This window comes from Drosophila simulans, chromosome 2R (assembly GCF_016746395.2).
Source record: "Drosophila simulans strain w501 chromosome 2R, Prin_Dsim_3.1, whole genome shotgun sequence".
NCBI classification, from domain to species: Eukaryota; Metazoa; Arthropoda; class Insecta; order Diptera; family Drosophilidae; genus Drosophila; species Drosophila simulans.
In genome coordinates, this window is record NC_052521.2 from 10,512,882 (window position 1) to 10,534,531 (window position 21,650).

Genomic DNA, 21,650 nt, shown 5'->3' on the forward strand with positions numbered 1-21,650 from the left:
CGCGCTGCTACCAGCCGTTCGATAGCTAAGAGTCCGCCGTATCTTTTGCCACTAATCTCGTGAAAATCCGTGCGCCGCAACTACGTGAAAAAGGCCACCGAAAAAGGGCCGCCGCTGTGAGTGTGTGTGAGCAGCAGAAAAGAAAAAAATGCCCTGCCGCTGGAAGTGAAAAATGCGCTCGCCATTTTGACTTGGGGCGACACTTATTTTTTGTACAAGTGGGCTCCCCATTGCAGTCGTCGTCGTCGTGGTCGTGGTCCGCATCCGGATTTGCACACGTGCCCCAGTCCGTGGGTGCAGTACGTCCGCCTATCCACCGCCGTCGCCCCATTCCAGCGCCATTTGCCCCCCCCTAGCGCACACGTTGCGGCAAAACGGCACGTAGCTCGGCTGATTCCTTCTGTTTTTGGCGGTCCACCTGGTGAGCGGTAAGCGACAACAACAAGATCACTTGATCTCCGGCGACCGAAAAATGGCGCATTCGACGGGCGGTACGGTGAAGGCCGATGAGGTGAACTTCTTCTACCGGAATGAGCACGGTAAGTGGGCGGAAGCGGGGTCCTGTGATAGGAGTTTTGCTCACGGTGGAGTGAGTGTACTCCGTCCCTCCCCTCTAGTCCTACACACACACACACCCCCTCATACACAAGGCGACCCACACAGATACGCTACAAAGTTGCATGGGCAGCGTAAAACGCCATCTTTGCTTTTTCGGGTTTCTTTTGCCTACCATATTCATCGTTTGATACGCTTTGCGGGGGGAGGCCAACGAGACGAACCGAAAAGAGTGCTAGGAATTGGCAAAAAGTAATAATAAAAAACAGAGAGACCCCCGCGAAATAACAACTTATATCGGTGAGCCACCCAGCCCCGCCCCCTTCTGCCATCTACGCCCATCGCCCAGTTGGCGCGCTCACTCACACACACACGCACATGCACACACACTAGCACGCGCGCGTTTTCTCCTACTTATTTTTTGTTTTTTTCATTGGGCGGCGAACAGCTGATTACTTCGCCGCCACTGCGAATTCGCTTTGAGGATTTAGCATGAAGTGAAGTAGTGATAAATCGTTGATTTCAGCTACGTACATAGGTATTATTGTGTGGGACATTGTAAATTCAACTTGAAACAAATGTATCTGAACAGCGTGACATTCTGCCATATCTTAGCGAGTGGGAGAGAGACGGAGCTCACCGCCAAGAGAGATCGGGGTGAGAAAAAAAAAGCCACAACAAGAACAACACTGTCACACACACACTCGTAGTCAGCCACGAAGCTGAAGCCCAAAACAGGCGAGCGCAAATAGGTGTAAGCGCTGTACACGTGTGTGGTTGTCCGTCGCCGCGTTTATGCGGCATTTACCGTAAACTGCAGTAGCCAACTGATTAACTTCATGAGTTTCATTCAGTAATGATACCAAATAAAAAGAAAATAAAACATTGTTAAGATGTCTTTAAGAAAGCAAGAAAATGAAGTATTCATTTATAAACTTTACTTTCTTATGGATAGCTTTATGAAAATGACTGAAAATCAATCATAGCGTCTTGGATATGTTCCCAATATGTAACGACATAGTAATATGCAATCCATGATATTGGATTTTGTTGAATTGGTGCACGCATAAACGCTGTATATAGACCAGTATATCAGCCTGCGCGTACCAGCGAGTTACCTGTAGTTATCTAGTTGACTGGTGCAGACGAACTATGGAACTGCTTTTCCAATTGCAGGGATTATGGTTTCACCTGCATTTTGGGACTCTGCCTAGGCATTGTAGAATAATTCCCGCCGAATTTAAGACTCCCATCGCTACCATCTGGTATGACAGTCCGGCATTTTCTGGCATGTGTCGCTGTTCAAGCCCCCGTGAGTCTGACTCACATGCAAGTGTGTGTGTGCGTGTGATGTGTCCGTGGGTGCGGGAGAGTTGGCAGGTATTTTTAGCGCTCGACCCTTTGCGGTTTTTGTTTTGGGCATCTTCATCTCCATTATGCGTTGTCCACCTGCTTTGTTGTTATGATTATGCAAATATTGGGCTGGCGACAGGTGAATAATTATTACATCGAATGAATACCATCTAAAACTGGAAATGTTTAGAAAAGCCGGTTAGATACGAAACCCAGGGGTGCCAAACGAGTAGTCTTAGGGGGTTTCCGTTTAATTCTTTCTTTATATTATAGTATAGGTTGCTTTGGAATTTAAGTGCGTATAGTGTTGGATATACCAAATTAGCAGTAAATAAAATTTACTAAAGAACGCAGCTAAGAACTGTGATTTGTTATGTCACGCTTTTAAAAATACTAACCGGTATTGATTTTAGTTTTTATTCTGTAATATCAGAAATGCAATCTGTTCAGGCTTCTGCTTGCTTTATTGTTTTTCCAGTTAAAGGCCGAATAGTGAGTTTTAAAGGGAGATCTATAATCGCACTATATTTAATTAAATTTATATTCGAATTCGGATTAATCAGACTAATGGCTGATCAACAATCTCGTCGAGTCACGAACTTTAGTATTGAACCATCTCTAGTTTGTTAAGGGTCACGTGGTTGCCATCACTAATGTCCAGGCGATCTGGTTTCGGGTTGTTTATGCTTCTGCATTTTTATCCTTGTCACACCGATTGAAGCACACGCACACTCACCACCAGCACGTGAGTGTGGGTATAAGTTTCAGTATGTGTGTATGCACCCCAATCTTACTGTGCCGCTCGCCTTTCGTTGTTGTATTCCGACTCCAGTGCGCTTAACTCGCTCCATTCTCTTCACTTCGCTGCGATGAATTCACCGTATATACGGCGAAAAACGCATCGTTGATAGTACCACACACACATTCAGTTACTCGCTAACACTCTGACACCCATGTGTGTGTCTGTGGAGTACATGCAGTTTTGTTATCAACGACGGCATTTCAGTCGCGTGTTATGTGTATATCGGAAACTAAGAAACCTCCGCATCTTCCAATTTCAAATTCTGCAGGACAAATATCCAAAATGCTGAAGCCGGCCCAAAACAAGTCCGAAATGGAGGGCGGTAAGCCCGTGGCGGTGGTCTACGCCACCGGTTCATCCGCGCGCAACAGCGGAAGTGCTAGCGGCATCGGCAACGTGGGACGCATGGGCGCCTTTAGTCAGATGGTAAGTGTAGAAGGCGGTTCCCCACGTTGCTTACACTTAGTACCTAACGATCCGATTTAAACGCAGGGCTCCAGCAGTCAAGGGCAGTTTATACGGCTGCAGGACAACGGACTGTCCATTCCAAAAACAGAAGGTAAGCGTGTCTGACTCACGTTGATCCTCCTCTTACCACTTCAATTAATGATTGTATCCCTTCTTGTAGCAGGTACTACCTACACCACCGTTTCGGCGCAAAAGACTTCGGGTGCTGGCAGTAGTCTTTACGACTTGCCCTTGAAGGGAGATCGCTATGTGAAATTTACGCCAAATCCCATGAAAATGAAATCAAAACTGTAAGTAGTAACCAACCGAGCAGGATCGAGGAGGATACTACAGCTTTGTTCCTTCCAAAACAGCCATGCCATTCAGAGCAACTCGTTGCACTCCATGTCCGCCTCCTCATCGTCCGTTCAAAGGAAACGCAAGCCGGACAAGGCAGGCAAGGGTTTGCGCCATTTCTCGATGAAGGTATGCGAAAAGGTGGAGGAGAAGGGCAAGACCACCTACAATGAGGTGGCCGACGACCTGGTCAGCGAGGAGATGAAGAACAATGCGTACGACAACAACTGTGATCAAAAGAATATCCGACGTCGTGTCTACGATGCGCTCAACGTACTGATGGCAATCAATGTTATTTCCAAGGACAAGAAGGAGATTCGCTGGATAGGACTGCCCGCAAATTCGGCAGAGGTGGGACCTGTGTTCACCAAAGGCACCAAACTCCACGCTAATGTGATAATGTTGTCCCCTTTCCATAGACATTTCTGGCCCTGGAAGAGGAAAACAGTCAGCGCCGCGAACGAATAAAACAGAAAAACGAAATGCTGCGCGAAATGATCATGCAGCATGTGGCGTTCAAGGGATTGGTCGAGCGGAACAAGCGAAACGAGAGCCAAGGCGTGGTGCCTTCCCCGAATGCCTCGATCCAGCTACCGTTCATCATCGTGAACACGCACAAGTCCACGAAAATCAACTGCAGTGTGACCAACGACAAGTGAGCTCACATTCAGTCGGAGTATGGCTTGTATTCTATTCCGAATATATCGTTTCAGGTCCGAATACATATTCAAGTTCGACAAAACCTTCGAAATGCACGATGACATTGAGGTGCTCAAGCGTATGGGATTCCTATTGGGTGAGTGTGTTTAATATTGTGCATTCGGGATGAGAAATTCATTGCATATGCTATTACTTGCAGGACTGGATAAGGGCGAATGCACGCCGGAGAACATTGAACGAGTCAAGTCGTGGGTGCCTCCAAACCTCGCCAAATACGTAGAAGGTATATGGCCTTATATAGCCTTTCAGTTCAATGTTATTAAATTTTATATTTGGCCCAGCCTACGGCACCGGCAAGACTGGCGAAAACATGTACGAATCGGACGACGAGGACAATGAGTTCAACGGGTACCTGGAGTCGGCCAATGAGTCCCAGGGCTTTGCACAACACTCGGCACAACACACCACCGATGGCGAATTCAAGCTGGAGATGGACGATGACGAGCTGGACGACGACATTGATTGAGCTGATAGTGCCGCCGTCATTGTGCCAGCCATGGCCGATGCGGACACGGATGCGGATGGAGGAGCAGATGCTGATGCGGAGGACACGTTTAGTTTTACGTTTATCAACGCTTTGTTAGGTTTGCCACGGCCCCCTGGTTAGTCAGGGAGCCGCACTCCAATCCACTCCACACCCAATCCGACCCACCCACACAATTGGTTTTGTTTACTTCTCAATGAGACTCTTAAATTATATATATAAAATCTCGCAGCGTCGAGAAAGATTCGGTAGTTCATGTAAGTGTAGTTTGCATACACAGTTCGTAATTGTATCATTGAAGATTTATGTTTAAGCTGGAACGTTTTTAAAATAATTTGTCTAGTTAAGCAGAACGCGTTTTTAGTTCAAACCACAATTCACATAAGGCAATACCGCGCAACCACAGGCCCAGACTAATGTTCACTCTCTAATTAGTTGTTATCAGTCTCCCTTTTCCCCCCCAATGGCCTTTTCATGTTTGGGTAGGCTTAAGCAAAAGCGATAATGTTATGGGTAATTGTCTCTTAATAATATAATATACCAAAACTGTACACAACCGCAGTGAAATGCAATTATTTTTAGAATGCCACGAGCAGTTTGAACTGCAGACAAGAGCGAACATATGAAATATGTTTAATTTGCTAACACCCTTCGACAAAGCGATTGTTTTAGATTCTCAAAACCCACATTTTAAGTTGACAAGGGAGTGCAGATAGTTGCGAAATAATCAACCTACCTAATTAGTAATAACAATTAAAACAAGATATACATCTTCAGAATTTGTATTTATATTATTGAACCTTCTTCAAGTGAATACAACAGCATGCAAATACAAATTAGTAGTCAAGTATAAGGCGTTAACAATTAAGTGTCGAGCATGTAGTTGTGTAATGAATCGAAATAATTGCATGGACGGAAAGGAAATTACAAACAAGTGAGACGAAATCGAACCGAGTGACAAGTTAATAAAGAAGTAATTTGCATATTGTAAAATTTGATAAACCGAGAATTTAATCTTTTCCTCCTCCCTTCTGCTTGCACACCTTTCACAGAGCGATTAAAATGAGAAGCTCCTGCACCACCCAATAAGTCAACAATCCATGACATCGCATATGGTTAATGTTTACTTTCATTGGGATCGCTGACTAATAAACATTTACAACTAAATGGAAATATACAGAAGGCGGAAGATAACTTAAAATACAGTGACGTACATATACAAAAGCTGAACCAAACATAACTTAAACTTAAGCTAATTATCCGAGGATTTGGTCCCCTTAGGCGAATCCCTCGCCCAGCACAGCTGACGTCGTTGAGGGCGGACCCAAAGGCGCTTGCTGCTGGGCAGCCAGGTTAAAGTCGTAGTTCATCTGCTGCTCCAACGGCGGAGACGCAAAAGCTCCCGCGGACAAATTCATTAGTTGGGGCTGTGGCTGAGCGGGCTTGGTTTGATCCTGCATCTCTTGGCGCATTTGTTGTGGCGATTTAACATAACTAATCGGAATGATGCCGGAGGTCTGCCCGTTGGTGGTGGCTAGAGCCCAGCCGGTGTTCAGCAAATTGAGCGTCTGCTGGATGTCGCGGGGAGCCACATGTAGCGTTTGGCCGGCGCGCAGCGAAAGCTCGCTCGGGCTGCGACCCACGAAGTCGTAAACGGCCTGAGTCTGAATCGGCGCAGTCCACTTGGCCGGATTACGGGCTGGTTGGGATGAGAGCACAAGCGTTATTCGCAGTCTTATCTTAACAGGCCTTATCGGCCAGATTATAGCACATGGACGGAGCAAAGTGCTCTCGATTAGATAAACTGGCCTGTGCAATGTGCAGGCAGGTCTTACCTTCCTCCTGGGCGGTGTTCGTCACGGTTCCCAGCAGCTTCATGATCAAGTAGGGAGCAGTGAAGATGAAGCTGATGAAGGCCAGCACCGGCCAGGGTGAGTTGCCCTTTCGCGGCACATTAGGTGCTCCTCTCGCCTGGCCGTTGTTTTCGTTCAGTGCCTCGGCAAAGGCCTTCTTGAAAGCCGCCGATGAAGGGTCCAGGTTCGATAGGCGCAGCCAATAGAGAATCCTTTAACGAAATATACATATATAGTTATAACTGCTTCCACACTATTGCACCGCACTCACTTTCTGTACATCCAGTTTAGACCGCGGAATATGGCAAACGTAGTCCAAAATTGGGCAAACACACTTCGCAGCCGGACAAAGTTCGTTGCCACGCCGAGAATGGCCCGGAACGAGCTGGTCAGCGCGAAGAATGTGGAGTCCAGCATGGAGGCGATGTTGCCGATGGCCGACACCAGGGATTCGATGCTCTGAAAGGCCGGGCGCGAGCTGGACTCAGCCATATGAATGAACCGCTGCTCCGCATCGTTTTCACCCATTGATCCAAATCTGTTGTACCCTCCGCCGAAGCCACCACCATAGCCTCCGCCATAGCCACCTCCATAGCCGTATCCACTTCCAAATCCACTTCCAAGTCCACTTGCAAATCCACCCAGTCCACCATATCCAAAGGCGCCACTGTTGAAGCCACCATAACCCCCGAGTCCGTAGTTATTTCCGCCGTACCCGCTGCCGAAACCACCGAACTGTTGTGTCTGCTGGAATGGGGATTGCGGCAAAGGAGGGGGCTGCGCCGGTCCGGGCAGCGCCCTAACATTGCCGTATGGAGTGCGCAGCACCGCTTCCGGCGGAGATCCTCCGGCGCTGGAAACGCCAACTCCGATGCTGCTCGAGGGCGGCAGCAGCGGTGCCTCGCTGATCACCGCACTGCGTAGGTTATTGTTGTCGACCATGGTGACGAAATCCGACTGACTTCGAACAAAAGGAAAAGTGCTGTGAACTTTACCCCACGGCACGGTAGTTGCTTTTTTACGTTCGACTCGATAGTCGCTTTTTGGCGCTGATTTGGACGGACGGTAAGTGACCGCTTCGTGCGGATTTGTTCGTTGTTATGGCCTCGGATCTCCGGCAGAGTCTTATCAACGAACTTTGGCGAAATTTTTGTTTTAACAATTAATCAATTTTAGCAGTTGTACCGTTTTATCTATTTCCAGCTAGATTTAGCGAGATTTCCAACAGGGGATGGCACTTGAACAGAGTTACCAGATCTGGGTTACATATCTCTAGCTACTCCTAACGGTAAATAGCTAGAGTTTGTGATAGTTATGCTTCTTCAAAAGCTTAGCTAAATGCTATTATTTTTATAACACAAATTATTTTGATAATTAACTTGCGGCAAAGTAACAAATTCAGTCAAAATTTATGTTTTTTGTTTTAACAAACTGTCCCTTGATGTTCGTTTCTGCATACAAGTTTAAGGTTACAAATATATAACAATAAAAAATAGAACAGTGACAATAAAATAGCCTTATTATTGTAGTTTAATTACATTCGCGGCGGATGACAACTCTGTCGGACATCACTAACTCGCAAATGAACAACAGCTGTTGAACCAGCGAGAGCCCAATACAATGAGTTTTGATGCCGATTGTGATGAGTTTATTCGAAACAAACTATTCCGTACCAGAGGGAAATGTAGTAAGTTGACCAGCCTACTTGGGTGCTCCGAACTTGCAGTGCAAATTTACCTCTCTCTCAGCCATATATGCCCGGCAATCGGATGCCTGCGTAGCGGTGAAGCAAAAGTCCATATCCCGAGCCACTGCACCCACTTTGGCCATGGCGGAGGGCAACAACAACAATGTGATCAACATGCGGCATGACATTTGGTTCCACATATCAATGCACATTGACCCGGAGGACGTGCAGACCTTCGCTCTCATATGTAAACAAACCGCCAGACTGGTGGCTTCTCGGGCCTTTTGGCGCAATCTTTACCGGCGTCACTGCACCGGAGCCACCTCTGGTTGGAATCTGGACCTGCCGGCCGAGCTGCAGCTGGAGCCAATACGCAATTGTGATACCCGGGCGCTCAGATCCCTTGTCATAGAGGCGCTCTTCCATTGCCACCGACCGCTGAAGGTTCGCCTGGAGCTAGGTTATAACCTGGACTGGATGTTACAGCGCATCTTTGTGTCCTGTTGGCAGACGCAATACCAGTGTCTATGGATCATGTGCTACAAGTTTTGGAACCGACAGTCCCATGAGCAGGACGAAACGGAGACGGACACGAGTGAAGTCGTTAATGACTGGGAATCGCTGGCGGATGATGATGCGGCCAAGCTAGCTCCAACTTTTGGTAATCCCCACGAGGGTGTGGTTCTGCTTATTGTTCTGTGCCGCCACTTCGTGCCAACTCCCAACCAGCTAGCCTATGGCCCTCAGCAGGCACGTTACCGTCTGCGGGCCACCCGGGAACTCCTCTGCACGGATATGCGGGCCAAGAACCTAGAGCTGGACTTCGCTGAGGATGGCTGCCGAAATGTGTCGGTAACCGTTAAGCACGCTCGCATCGAAAAGTACAAAGTATTGCCCTGGTGGCATCCGGACTTCCAGAGATTCGTTAAATAAAACCCACGCAACGCAACCATTGTCAGTTTCTTATCTGGAATATTTTTGTGTTCGCACCTTATCACAAGTGCTACCGCCCAAAACAAGTGTTCAACATTGTGAACATTCGTCTAGCATTGATCGTTTTTATTCAAACTGTCACTTCTGGAGGGAAAAATCACATTTGCATGCCTAAGAATAAAGCAATCAGGTGCATCGTCGTGGTAAAAAGCGATTATGTTAGGGACTACAACTGGAAGAGGACTGATCGTTCATACATATATACACATACTTTTAACTTAATCATAACTCTAGGTGCCACGAATACAAAACATGCAAGGAGGTGGCGTGTTAAATTCCGTTTCTCGGTGTTCGGTGTCTTTTGTTTGTTGTTTAGAATAAGTGGAAGCTTTCCTTTGGGATTAACCTACACCTTGCCCAGCAGGTCGTGGCCATAGGGCTTCTTGCGGTATCCCTTGAAGGCGAACAATTTAAATGCCAACACCATCATCACAATGCAGAAGGCGTACAGCAGCATGCCCATCCTCATATCCATGTCGGTGAAGACGCTTGATATCTGTCGCTTCTGCCGCATCTTGTCCGCCGTGGGATGCAGCAGCTCCTCCCGCTGCACACCGTAACGGCTGACGAACTGCGGATTGTGTATGTTCTTGAGGAAGCCCAGCACGGCGTCCTTGTTCCATTCGATCTCCAAGTTCTCCGACTTGGAGTCGGGCGTGCGGTAGCATTCGCTGCAGCTATCCGGCGCTGGGAATTGCTTTTTGGGAAACTCTGGATCCTCGGTGGCGTCGCCTGCCAGGCGCTGGTTTACCTCGTTGTGCGCTGCCCAAAGCCACAGAACAGCTTCCTCTTTGTTCGGCACACTCCAGATTTTTCGCCTCGATGCCATTGCCTGTGAAATGCAAACAAAATAAGTTACTCAATGCGTGAGCGACACAAAAAAACAACTGTTGTCACAGCTGCTGAACGAGCACCTAGTTAATTACAGTGGAACCTCGCTAGGAGCAACCCGAAAATAAATGCAAGTGGGTACAAAATCTATTTACAGGAGGCTGGCTCAACTATAGCAAAATATTTATCCGAAACAAGAGAGAACACAATCGACTATCAGATACCCATTACCCAACTAGTGGGGGGAAATTTCAAAATTATTTGAAATGAAACAGTATTGTAAAGGTAAGTAAGCAAGGGATTATTTACATTTACCTGACTACAAATTGCCCTTGAAGCCTACTAATAAATAACTTGTGTAGTTAGCCTTAAGAGAAAGTAGTTGTGTGACTCACGGATTATTTGTGAATAACAAATAAAATCTCGGCTCAGCGGGAGGGTCAGAAAAACAGAAAACAATTATCAGAGTGACTACATCGTGGTTATTCAATTAGTGGAGTACGTGTAGCGAAATCAATACCAAGTAGGCACTGCAGATTACCCGTGAAGCCCCGGGAATCGGAGGTGCTGATCCGCAGACTGGATTTTTTAATGAACGCAGCATTAAATTATACACAAGTGCTGCTGTTTAATGGTCTAATTTGGGCGGTAAATTAGTTTTCTGCTAAAAAAAGATCGAATTTGCATGCACGGAAAATTCCGAGAGTCAGCACTCAAGTCTTTTGTTTGGTAATCAACTATCCTACCCTACCCCATAACGATCGCCTTCCTAATCAGCACTATTGTGGTCATTAGCACGTAGCTACCTCTCCGCCTGCTGACTCACCTGAAAGTGCTCGGAGCACTCGGTGCAGCCGAAGAAGTTCTTGATGTAACCGTGCATGGCCTGCAAGACTTCCAGCGGATCCTGAGACTCCTCATTGTTGGCCGCCTGCACGGTCATGAAGTGGAAGAGTGTCCACAGGGAGCAACTGAAGCCGCGCAGGCGAGGACTGGATCCAACGCAACCCACAAAGTGGGTGGAGGAGTAGACGGGCGAGAGGTGGGCCTCTAGGCGCTTCAGCTCCTCCTCGAACTGGCTGCCCGTCAGTTTATCGTTGAACTGTACCACATAGTCCTTCAGCTTGGACACCAGCTGGTGTCCATTGGCGCCGAGCGGATTGTAGCGCTGCAGCACTGTTAGGAATCTCTGCAGTGCGAGCAGTTTCTCGCCACTGATCTCGCCCACCTTGGACACCTCGTTGTGCAGCACCGTGCGTATGGCCTGCTCGAGATCCGCCTGGTAGACGAAGTGCTTGTTCCGGTGCACTTCATCGATCAATTCGTTCTGCCCCTTAATCTTGGAGGCCGGCGTAGCCGATGGTTGGTGCACCGTCACTGGCCTAGGAGTGATATTCTTCTTGCCCAGCACATCCCACAGCTTCTTGGCATACGATTCACCATTAGTAGATTCCGGCGCGTACGCCATAATCTCACCTTTGCGATCCACCAAGCTGATGGGCAGATTGGTCGGGTCAATCTTGAATTTGGCGGCCACTGCTGGATCAATGACGCGCCGGACGCTCACCGCTGGCCACTGGGTCATGAACAGAGCCACCTCGACTCCTAGAGTGGTGTTCTCCGGTTCGTGGACTACTGCCACGTACTGCGTGACGCTGCTGAGACCTTCGAATAAACTGCTGGCTGAATCGTTCTCCGTTAAGTAGTGAAAGTTTGGCCAGTAGGAATTGTTGTGGCTGCTGGTCAGGTTCTCTGCGGCCACCATACCCGCGAGTATCTCGCGGATCTCGTTTATATCCTGCGTATGCAGACTCTGCCCGTAATGCTGAGGACCCGGCTGGAAACCGGGGCCCAGGTAACGTAGCGTTGGATAGCCCATCACCTCGTAGTTGCGGCAGACGCCATTGTTCTCCTCGGCGGCGCAATCGATGGCCGCCACGATGAGCACCTCCGACCAGGGCAACAGGTGCTCCGCTACCGACTTGTACGTGGGTGCGAATCTGCGACAATGGCCGCAGTAAGTGTTGTAGAACTCGACTAATGCTCCGCGATTCTGGTCCAGCACGGTAGCGTTGAAGTTGTCGACCGACAGGCGGATAACCTTATCCCCGTCGTCGTAGAGACCCAGCGTGGGATCCGATGGAGCTGACTGCTGCTTGAGGAGCGCCTCGTATCGCGGAAGGGGAACGCCCGCGGATGCGAAGTCCACCAGCAGGGCGACGGCCAGAATCACCAGGTGCGTCGCCGACATTTTGCGGATCTACCCAATTTGCGGGAGCGGCTTGCGGCTGCGATTCGTACGGAATGCGATGTGGAACGCGACTGCTCTGCTGCGATAAGATTTAACTTCAGCGAAGCATTTGGAATGTTTTACGGTCGCAAGTGGTTTGATTAACTGCTGCCAGGGATGCCAAATCGTCTGCTTTCTAGCTAGGATTGTTCAGCTACTGCCAAAACCCGCGAAGCGAAACGATGTTAAACGTTTTTCGTACCATGTAATTTGTGCACTTTTAAATTACTTTGCCTATTACTTTGTTTTATTCCGAGGAAAAGTAATTTTTTGTTAATTACTAGCTACAAGAATTCATTACTACTGCGAACTAGTTCCCTCCCAAAAGAACTTCTAATAAATAACAGTTTCAAGACCTAAAAAAGCAAAATATTATTAAAGTTATATAAAAATATCAGCGCACCTAGGTTATGACTGCTTGCACTCTACATCAAGGAAATGATTATTTTTCACAATTTAAAACTTTTCATTGTTTAGTAAAACATTTTTTTTTAAATTTATTGTTTCGTTCGTCATATTGTTTTCGATAAGCCGCATAAAAAACCCATCCTATTATGTATGCACACGTATATATTGATGGAATCGCTTTTAAAAATTCTAAGAAAAAAGCAAAGCAAAGATCCCATTGAAGCGCTGTGCCTTATCAATTTTGTATGGTTTTTTGTAATGTACTGTGAAAACCCATTATCAAGTCGTTCTTTTATTTAAAATAAGTTTTAGTTTTAATTTCAAGTTGCTATATATTTATATAAAGCAAACTTAAGATTAAATATCACGATTATAACTAATGTACATGTGTATTCTTTAGTATACCTTCGTTTATAGCATTTGATTTATTCGTATTAAGTTACTTTTAATTAACTTAAATATTTTTATTTTAAAACCGGATGGCCTCTGTTAAATTCAATCTTATTTAACATTGTACTGGTTCCCAGCAAAGAGTTGTGTTCTAACCGTTTCCTCTTACTCGGCTTAACAGTGTTACCGTTAGCAGCAGAGCCAAAAATCGCTTTGCAGCACTGTCTCAGTTGGGGGCACAAAAAATAACGGAAGCAAGATGATTTTGCGCTCGTGGGATCGGGTTAAACCACGTTCCATTTCGGATTTGGCGTGTTTCCTCCTGGTGGCTGTCTTTGTGCCCGTGACATACATCTTCCATGTGACCATTGTTATGCCGGAACTGTTTGCCATCGGAGGGATTTGGTACACGTTATTATGGTTGGCCAGCCTGTTCGTCATCTTCAACATCACATCAAACATGCTGGCCTGCATGCTTGTGGACACTAGTATCCGCAGTGGGTAGATAGCAGTGACTTTGTGGTATCCCTTCTAAGATTGTCTTTATAGAGGAGCTTCTGAAGCCACCGTTGGATGCGGCGCAGCTGGCACGGTGGCACTCTTGCCAGGATTGCCAGACGCTGGTGCCACCTCGATCCTGGCACTGCGAAGTGTGCAACGTGTGCGTGCTGAAGCGGGACCACCACTGTCGGTTCACTTGCTGCTGCATCGGCCACCACAACTACAGGTACTTTTTCTACTACCTGGTGTACATGATCATCGGATCCTTGGCGGCCGCCATCATGGAGAGCATCTATCTGTGGCATCTCCATCTGGACATCTACTGGCGCTGGTCCACGCTGTTCACCATGTTTGCTCCCGTGGTTAGCCTAATGCTGTCTCCAAGCTGGGAGTCCTTCTACTTGGTCATATATGATCTCACCCTTCTGGGCTTCGCCATATCATCCCTGCTCCTTGTCTTCCACTGGTCGATATTCAAGAGCGGTTCGGTGACACGCGAGCGCGGCACAAGAAAGTACGATCGCGGCTTGCGGGGTAACCTGGAGATGGTTCTGGGCAAGAGAATGCATCTTACCTGGCTGTCGCCGTTTCTACGCAGCGATCTGCCACACGACGGGGTGAACTGGGAACCCATAGCCGCCTTTGCTCCAAAGGAGGAATAGATCTGAATTGTGTCTTACCCATTCTTGACATTCATTAGAGGCATTTACTTATATCTACTTCATAACAAATTACTAATCAGTATTGTTTATTTTAAGACTCACTCACTAGTCAACATCTGAATCAGAAATAGTATCCAAATTCTTTGTGTATATCATACGTTATAATTTTCACAACTTGACCAAGAGAAATTAATTTTTAATGTTTACAAGTCTCACATTTGATCAGCTTACAAGTTAAAATAGTACAAAACCCTTTTATTAACATAAAGCTTTACAAAAAAATTAGAATTAATATTGAATTAATCTGTTTAATGAAAGAATACATGTATTTATTTAATGGTTATTTATTTAACAGCGTTCATTATATCATTTACAAAAGACTCTACTACTTATCGAGGAAACTTTCGCCTACTAGCGATTTCAGTTTGGACAGGTGTGTTTCATTTAGGGTAAATCCTTCATGAATACGTTTGGCTAACGTCCTGGAATCGAAGTTGTTCTCAACGGCATATTGCAGGGCAAACAGCGCCTGGCTGGGTGACTTCTCCTGCACACTGGCGTCCACAAATTCTAGCAGGGCGTTTAAGCTTGGTGTTCCGGGAATTCTGTGCTGGTTCTTGTCAATGTGGGCGAAGACCTCGGTCGCCTTTTCGTAGCTACCACCGCGAACGAGAAGCGTTAGTATATCCCCCAGCATTTGGCCGGTGAAGGACACCTTTCGGAGTCGCCTGATAGCCTCCTCCACCCTTTCGAACATATCCAGCGCCACCTTGGCGGCCTGTTCCGGCAACTGTGCTTGGGCTGGCGAATCTGGATTCGGCTTATTATCTACCAAAATGCGAAGAACGTAGAGTAGAAGGCTCTCTCGGTGCGTGTGATCGAACACGACCATGTCAGACCAAATGCGCGGCACATACTCAACGCCTCCGTTGATCTCAATTGCTCTGAGGATCTCCTCCATAATACCGGGCTCCGGTATGTAGATGTTGGGCACCAGCAGGTTGTAGCTCAGCATGAAGTCATCAAATGACTCGGTTTGACAAAGCAGTGCCAGGTAATTGCGGTAGTATACTGATTCCTTAAATGAGTCGCCAACCAAATCGTAGTTCTTGCCCGTGTGCAGCAGTTCGTCTACCTTCTTCGCCAGCGATTTGTCGTGTAAGTGATTGCGACACACATCCATGGCGGTGGCAAAGAAGTATGTGTCTTTGGGATGCTGAATTTGGAACTCCTTGCCAGCAATATCGTTGAGGATATCCACAATAACATGGGACACAGGTCCTCTCTCTCGGCAGAAGATGATCAGTAGGAAGTAGTAGGAACCCAGGCTGGGATTCACACCCAATTGTTTGAATTCCGGCAGAGCTTGGAGGGCAGCCGTGCGTGCCAGCTTAAAATTGCCAAATGTGCTAATGCACTGAAGCACTGCATTCAGAGTTCCCAAGTTGGGTCTTAGCTTTTGCTGCGACATTTCATTTAGAAGCTCCGTGCAGAGCTGCCAACGCTGCTCGGCTGTGTCCTTCAGGAAGCTCACTATTTCGATAACGGAATTAAAGGTGTTGGTGTCCAGTTGCACCTGCTTCTCGCCAGCCTCCTGTAGCAATGCGTATGCCCGCTCGCACTGCAAGTACTTGGCCATTCCGCGGATAAGCGAGGCATATGATTGCGGCGTCTTTGGTTCTATTTCGGAGTACAGTTTCTCTGCCAGATCGCCATCCTTCCAGGTCTTGCCACTACGCTCGCGTCGTCGATTGTTCTGCAGGAACCAGCGCTCCTCAATGTATTCCTCCGGCAGTGGATCCTCGTTGTTGTGGAAGCACACCAGTTCCAGCAGACTCTGCTTAAGTTCGGGACTGATTGGATTTCCCTTTTGTTCCAGAAGGTTGTAGACTAGAACAGCGTCTTTGAGTTCACCCTGGGAAATCAGTTGGGCAAGAGAGCTCTCGTCCACCACTGAATCCTCGGTATAGACCATGCTGGGTGCGAATTTCTCGATGGCCGGCTGCGCCTCTTGGTGCTGTGACATGGGAAATGATTAATATAAGCGAAACACTTATACCTGGCTGCTTACCATAAACAGCTCGCGGTGCTCCTCCTTGATCCACTTGGCAGCCTTGCGTCCCGATTCCTTTGACATGGCATAAGAACGCTTCGCCGCATTGGACATGGGTATCAGGAACGGGTCATCGTGGTACTTGTAGTGGGGTGCGGTGTGATCCCTGGCCACCGTGCCTGCCAGAGCCTGGAGCAGATCGGTGGGCGAACGCTCGATCCGATTGGGAATCTCAATGGGGGCATCTTCCGCCGGCGCCGCTGTTGTGTAATGTGCTCCGCTGGAACTCAAGCTGCGCGCGATGTTCGCCCTGGGCAGCAGTCTCAATTGGCGCGAGAGGTACATTTTTTAGCGGGCTGGACACAAATCAACCTGATTTTCAGTAATAAAACCAAGAAAATTAAATGTTTTTCTGGTTTAAGTGGGAAAAATGCAGGTGCTTCTTCTTGCCCAGAAAGTGTGGCCGATCAGCTGAGTCTAACAGTCCGGTTAACAGTGCGTTATAGTATGTCGTTTTCCAGCACTACTTCAGGGATACCTCACAATTTGAAAAATGAGCGCCAAATTTAAAATGACTTCGCTATCTATCTTTTCAATTTTCATTTTCATAGATCTGTTCTTTTGGTTAAAGTACACAGTGCTTATATATATTTAATATTAATATAACAATTAACTGATAAATTATCTCGTAGTATACATTAAATTGCCATTATCAATCGGTACTGTGGCTACAAATGCTTTTCAATTCAGTTACTGATTGACTTTCAAGACGGTCGTTTGTCTGTTTTTTTTACCTGATCCTAACGATATGTCTCAGCCCAAGCCGATATTGTATTACGACGAGCGCAGTCCGCCGGTCCGCAGTTGTCTTATGCTAATCAAATTGCTCGATATAGATGTCGAGCTCAGGTTTGTGAATCTCTTCAAGGGCGAGCAATTCCAGAAAGATTTCTTAGCGGTGAGTGAGGCAATTTTATTCAGTGGATTTACTTGAAATAAATTAAAGCAATCATCATTTTAAGAAAACAAATAATTTGAAATAATGCCTTATAATTTCTGATTTATATTTTGCCATTATTAGTTGAATCCCCAGCACAGTGTTCCCACTTTAGTCCACGGTGATCTGGTGCTGACGGACAGTCATGCTATACTCATTCACCTGGCGGAGAAGTTCGACGAGGGCGGTAGTTTGTGGCCCCAGGAGCACGCAGAACGGATGAAGGTCCTGAACCTCCTGCTCTTCGAGTGCTCCTTTTTTTTCCGACGTGACAGTGATTTTATGGTGAGTGTTTCGCAACTAAAACTAGGTGTTTACATATTTGGTTTTTATTTTTCCCAGTCGGCGATTGTCCGCCAGGGATTCGCCCATGTCGATGTGGCACATCATGAACGCAAGCTGACCGAGGCGTATACTATCATGGAGCGCTACCTGGAAAATAGCGATTTTATGGCCGGGCCACAGGTAAAAAAAAGAGCAGCTCATCTGATTGCGATTCCCTGTCGTTGTGGCGGCTCAATTAAGTCTAGAATTTCACCTTTGTTTCCGCGGTTTCAGCTGACGCTCGCCGACTTATCCATCGTGACCACATTGAGCACCGTCAATCTCATGTTTCCCCTGTCGCAGTTCCCACGTCTGCGGCGCTGGTTCACCGCGATGCAGCAGCTGGATGCCTACGAGGCCAACTGCAGTGGCTTGGCGAAGCTCCGCCAAACGATGGAGAGCGTCGGTAGCTTTCAGTTCCCATCCTCAAACGCGGTAGTCACCGAGAAGGTGGAGTAGCACTGGTTATCAAAAGGCTTGTTTAATTAAGCATTGAATCTGATTTAATTTGATGGTTGCGCCGCACGTGTGGATTTTTAATCTCTTACATTTCTATAAATTGAAAAACATTGTTTAAGTTACAATTAGTTTATATATATATATATATAGCACCTATTAAAATTTAAATTCAAAGATAAATAAACCGATGCATGCCACATAATAATTTTCCAAGAATACAAATAATTTCGGCAAATTTCTCCTTTGAAAGTGTAAACTACTAATGGGTAAACGGATATCTAGCCATCCAACCCTTTTACGTGGTTAAGCAGCCAATGTATATATTTGCTCTGGTGTAGGGAAAATATATGTATTTGTAATTTCGCCAAATTCAAAGTAAATTAGCGGTTGGCCGCGACCCTTAAGCAAGCTCATTAACATATATGCGAGTGGATGACCCGTGTTTACCTCGAAAAACGCAGGCAAATATTTGACTGCTCCGGACGTTTGCGCCCGTAATGACAGCTTGTCAGGCCTAATAGCCGTATCGAGTGCCCTCCAGTTGAGCGGGGTAATCCTGTTCGAGGACCAGTTTGCTAATTGCTCCGCATCGAACCTCGAGGAGCAAGTAACTCGATGCCCTGGCCAGCCAACACGAACAAACTTTGGCGCACGCACCGAGCACCACATCCATGGCCACGTCCATCTTTACAGCTTGGTGTCTACGTGCACCTGGTCCTCTGATGTCGGATGTCTGCTCCTCTGCTCGTCTGACCCTCTGACTTTCCAGCTGCCAAGTGTCGGGCAAGATGCAGCCATTCCTAATGCCTTTTGTTGGCTGTCCGAGCAGCATCTTCCCGAGGCACGCGGCAAACTTTGCGCTTATACTTGCAGCAAGTTTTTCAATTTCACCCGGCGTTGTCTCAACATTTATCTGCCCTTCATGTTGTCAGTGCTTGTACAGAGATTTTTTTGTCATGGCCACCGGAATGCTTTAGCTTTCTGTCAACGGCCATCCAAAAGCGCATCCGGGTAACCAAATATATAAAACTGAATAATTTTACTTAAGTTTCATCGTACTCTTTTGCCGCAGAGATTAGCAACTTTGTCGCTGAATTTGCATCAATTTGCAATTTTATGTGGGCCGGCCAGTCGCAAATAACAATTTGTGTATGCACAAGTGTCCAAGGAATCAGAATAGATTTAAATATTTTGGTTGCCTTGATTCATAATTCTTAGTTATAGGTACACCTTCATATTTATTAAATTTTCTAATATCTAGGAAACTATCTTAAAAACAGCATATAAATCTTTACAGATTTGGTTATATTGACATTTAGTTTTACGATTTTTAATTTTAAAAAAGTTTTTTTTTATTTTCTTAGAGCATAAACTGTGTCGACACTCAAAATGGAGCATTTTTTCTACCACTTTTTCGTGTGTATTTGCATGTCGCTACGAATTCGATTAAAGGCCACGTTGCCCCATACATGCGACTTTATTTATGGGCAATTCCAACGGCGGACGATGATGATACAATGACACCCACTGGGAAATGTCCAAATGCCTCAGCCTCGCGGAATCAAATTGATATATAAATATATATGTATGTATTTACTGTACAAATTTACTGAGCAAACTGGGCGGAAAGGCAATTTAATTTAAATAATTACTGTTGTTTTTATGAAGCTAAAATAAATAATTAAAATCGAACTGGCAAGGACTTTTTAGCCTGCATAAATTAGACACCGTAAAAGGGGAAAACATGGTGGTTACAAGTTTACTTTGGCCTAAAAAACGTAATTATTTTGTTTTTCCAAAACTGCCAATAACAATAATGGGAAGGGAAATGCAAATTGCTCATCGTATTATTAATGTGGAAATTCAGAAGATTTCAGGTATCTTATTGAATGAAAGAATCATAAACTTAAGTAAGAAAATGAAATAAAATTAAGCATTTTAATGGATTCATTTGCTACAGCAAACTTTTAAGATGATATAAGATACTTTATACGCCCAGAAAAATTAAGAACGTTTCTTTACGAGAAGAAACCATCTTGATTTCGAGACGAAAACGATCTCAATGTTGATATCTTAAGACGAAAGCAGTATCGAGTTTAAGATTTTGAGATCGAAATTCTCAAATTGAAATCGTTGGGAATGGTTTTTTCTCTGCTTAGTGATTTCTGCTTTACTTTTGACTTAAATTGTGAATTTTTCTGCTAATGAAATAGAAGTTTTCTGCATTAACTAAACACCCTATATACTCACACCTTGTTCCTGGCAAGAGGAAATCCCATAATTAGACCTATAATGGCTTCAAATTAGCATGGCTGCTAAAAACTGGAGCCCATCAAGGGGAAAACCCTGATGCGGCACACGTTGCCATTTACAAATCGAGTTACGGATGACAGACGACAACTTTTGTGCCAAACTTTTTCCCATCGCAAATGAAGGGCAGAAGGGAGGTTGCAGGTCCAGAACTCCTTGAGCCTACATTGTGCAAATTGATTTAGTGAAAATGCTGCTTTGAAGTCCGCCTGTTCAGCGCCTGCCAGTCAATTTGTCGAAATGGAAAGTTTCTCGATGCGGGAAAGTGGATGAAACCTCATTACAGACTCCTAGTTGCAGCCAGAAAGGCAGCCAGCTTTAAAGTGTTAGCCAGGGAATTCAATTAGGCCAGGCCATGCCAATTCCCCAATGGGAACATTCGGTGGCCAGAAGTCATCGGAGCGTGTTGCTGAAATATTGACAAAGTTTTCGCATTCGACCATTGGGACAAGCGATTTCGGGTTTAGCTCCTCGATTATTACATGGGCCAATATTTGCCGATTTTATTTCGGGTCAAACATCTCGCCTTTGGCCACTGCTGAGTCGGTCGTAAATTGGAAAGCAGTCACAGTTGAATTATTGATTAAAAATCCCTACACTTTTCGCCCAACTAACCGCCCTCGCACATATAAATTTTCTATTATATTATTTTCACCTTCCGTATTCTCGGCCAGCTGGTGGAGCAGAAAGACCTTTTTGTTGTGGTTAAGTGCTAGGCATCTTGGTTGCGGTCCGGCTGAATTTCTAATTAACCTTTTTTCGGGCTTTTCGGTGGGCGTAGGCGGCGCCACGCCCACAGCGCCAGTATCATTTATCTGGGGCTTACGTCTCAGGATTTTACGTTCGGGTAAATAATATTGGGCCAAAGCCAAACAGAACAGAAGAGAACAAACAGCTAACAAATAAAAAGTTCAAAAGATTCGGCATCGCAATCATTTCTGAATCAAGTTTGGAACAAAAGTATATACTACTTTCAAATGAATTGTAAAATAAACTCTTTTTAAAGTATATAATTTAAGCGCCAGAACTTAGGAACCAGATTGTAAAGATTACTTGATAAAATCATTTTTCTATGATAAGAACTTAAATTTTTATTAGCAACAAAGTCATGTGGAGTCAATAAATAAATGCAAAGTATAGTTTCGTGAAAAGTTGTCAGTTATTGTTTGGCTCA

The 21,650-nt window shown here is 45.8% G+C and overlaps 7 protein-coding genes across 9 annotated transcripts; 4 read left to right on the forward strand and 3 right to left on the reverse strand.

Moving 5' to 3' along the window:
* The first annotated feature begins 406 nt into the window (after window positions 1-406).
* Window positions 407-5,727, forward strand: LOC6734283 (transcription factor Dp). Of its 2 annotated transcripts, XM_016167977.3 has the most exons (9): window positions 407-539; window positions 2,979-3,136; window positions 3,203-3,269; window positions 3,339-3,468; window positions 3,532-3,865; window positions 3,934-4,169; window positions 4,228-4,310; window positions 4,374-4,457; window positions 4,516-5,727. In XM_016167977.3, the coding sequence occupies exons 1-9, from the start codon at window positions 473-475 to the stop codon at window positions 4,698-4,700; spliced, it is 1,344 nt and encodes a 447-aa protein (XP_016027349.1). In that variant the 5' UTR covers window positions 407-472; the 3' UTR covers window positions 4,701-5,727. The 2 variants fall into 2 exon arrangements, with proteins under 2 accessions (XP_016027349.1, XP_016027350.2); XM_016167978.3 differs by lacking the exon at window positions 407-539 and having other exon boundaries at window positions 3,342-3,468.
* A 92-nt stretch (window positions 5,728-5,819) lies between these two features.
* Window positions 5,820-7,779, reverse strand: LOC6734284 (probable peroxisomal membrane protein PEX13). Its single transcript, XM_002081277.4, has 3 exons — window positions 6,843-7,779; window positions 6,554-6,783; window positions 5,820-6,417 (listed from the first exon to the last, which is right to left on the reverse strand). Exons 1-3 carry the CDS (start codon window positions 7,511-7,513, stop codon window positions 5,996-5,998), a joined length of 1,323 nt encoding a protein of 440 aa, XP_002081313.1. The 5' UTR covers window positions 7,514-7,779; the 3' UTR covers window positions 5,820-5,995.
* A 170-nt stretch (window positions 7,780-7,949) lies between these two features.
* LOC6734285 (transmembrane protein 183) lies at window positions 7,950-9,207 on the forward strand. The gene is made up of 2 exons (XM_002081278.4): window positions 7,950-8,258; window positions 8,320-9,207. The coding sequence occupies exons 1-2, from the start codon at window positions 8,192-8,194 to the stop codon at window positions 9,189-9,191; spliced, it is 939 nt and encodes a 312-aa protein (XP_002081314.1). The 5' UTR covers window positions 7,950-8,191; the 3' UTR covers window positions 9,192-9,207.
* An 89-nt stretch (window positions 9,208-9,296) lies between these two features.
* LOC6734286 (sulfhydryl oxidase 1) lies at window positions 9,297-12,494 on the reverse strand. Its single transcript, XM_002081279.4, has 2 exons — window positions 10,909-12,494; window positions 9,297-10,083 (listed from the first exon to the last, which is right to left on the reverse strand). Exons 1-2 carry the CDS (start codon window positions 12,331-12,333, stop codon window positions 9,598-9,600), a joined length of 1,911 nt encoding a protein of 636 aa, XP_002081315.1. The 5' UTR covers window positions 12,334-12,494; the 3' UTR covers window positions 9,297-9,597.
* An 865-nt stretch (window positions 12,495-13,359) lies between these two features.
* LOC6734287 (probable palmitoyltransferase ZDHHC24) lies at window positions 13,360-14,680 on the forward strand. The gene is made up of 2 exons (XM_002081280.4): window positions 13,360-13,667; window positions 13,720-14,680. The coding sequence occupies exons 1-2, from the start codon at window positions 13,430-13,432 to the stop codon at window positions 14,331-14,333; spliced, it is 852 nt and encodes a 283-aa protein (XP_002081316.1). The 5' UTR covers window positions 13,360-13,429; the 3' UTR covers window positions 14,334-14,680.
* On the reverse strand, window positions 14,660-16,897 carry LOC6734288 (protein PTCD3 homolog, mitochondrial). The gene is made up of 3 exons (XM_039291548.2): window positions 16,837-16,897; window positions 16,405-16,758; window positions 14,660-16,350 (listed from the first exon to the last, which is right to left on the reverse strand). The coding sequence occupies exons 2-3, from the start codon at window positions 16,729-16,731 to the stop codon at window positions 14,719-14,721; spliced, it is 1,959 nt and encodes a 652-aa protein (XP_039147482.1). The 5' UTR covers window positions 16,732-16,758; window positions 16,837-16,897; the 3' UTR covers window positions 14,660-14,718.
* Window positions 16,898-17,124: 227 nt separating this feature from the next.
* On the forward strand, window positions 17,125-18,660 carry LOC6734289 (glutathione S-transferase E14). Of its 2 annotated transcripts, XM_002081282.4 has the most exons (4): window positions 17,127-17,344; window positions 17,468-17,668; window positions 17,726-17,848; window positions 17,942-18,660. In XM_002081282.4, the coding sequence occupies exons 1-4, from the start codon at window positions 17,195-17,197 to the stop codon at window positions 18,164-18,166; spliced, it is 699 nt and encodes a 232-aa protein (XP_002081318.1). In that variant the 5' UTR covers window positions 17,127-17,194; the 3' UTR covers window positions 18,167-18,660. The 2 variants fall into 2 exon arrangements, with proteins under 2 accessions (XP_016027354.1, XP_002081318.1); XM_016167982.3 differs by having other exon boundaries at window positions 17,125-17,344; window positions 17,468-17,848.
* Window positions 18,661-21,650: the final 2,990 nt, after the last annotated feature.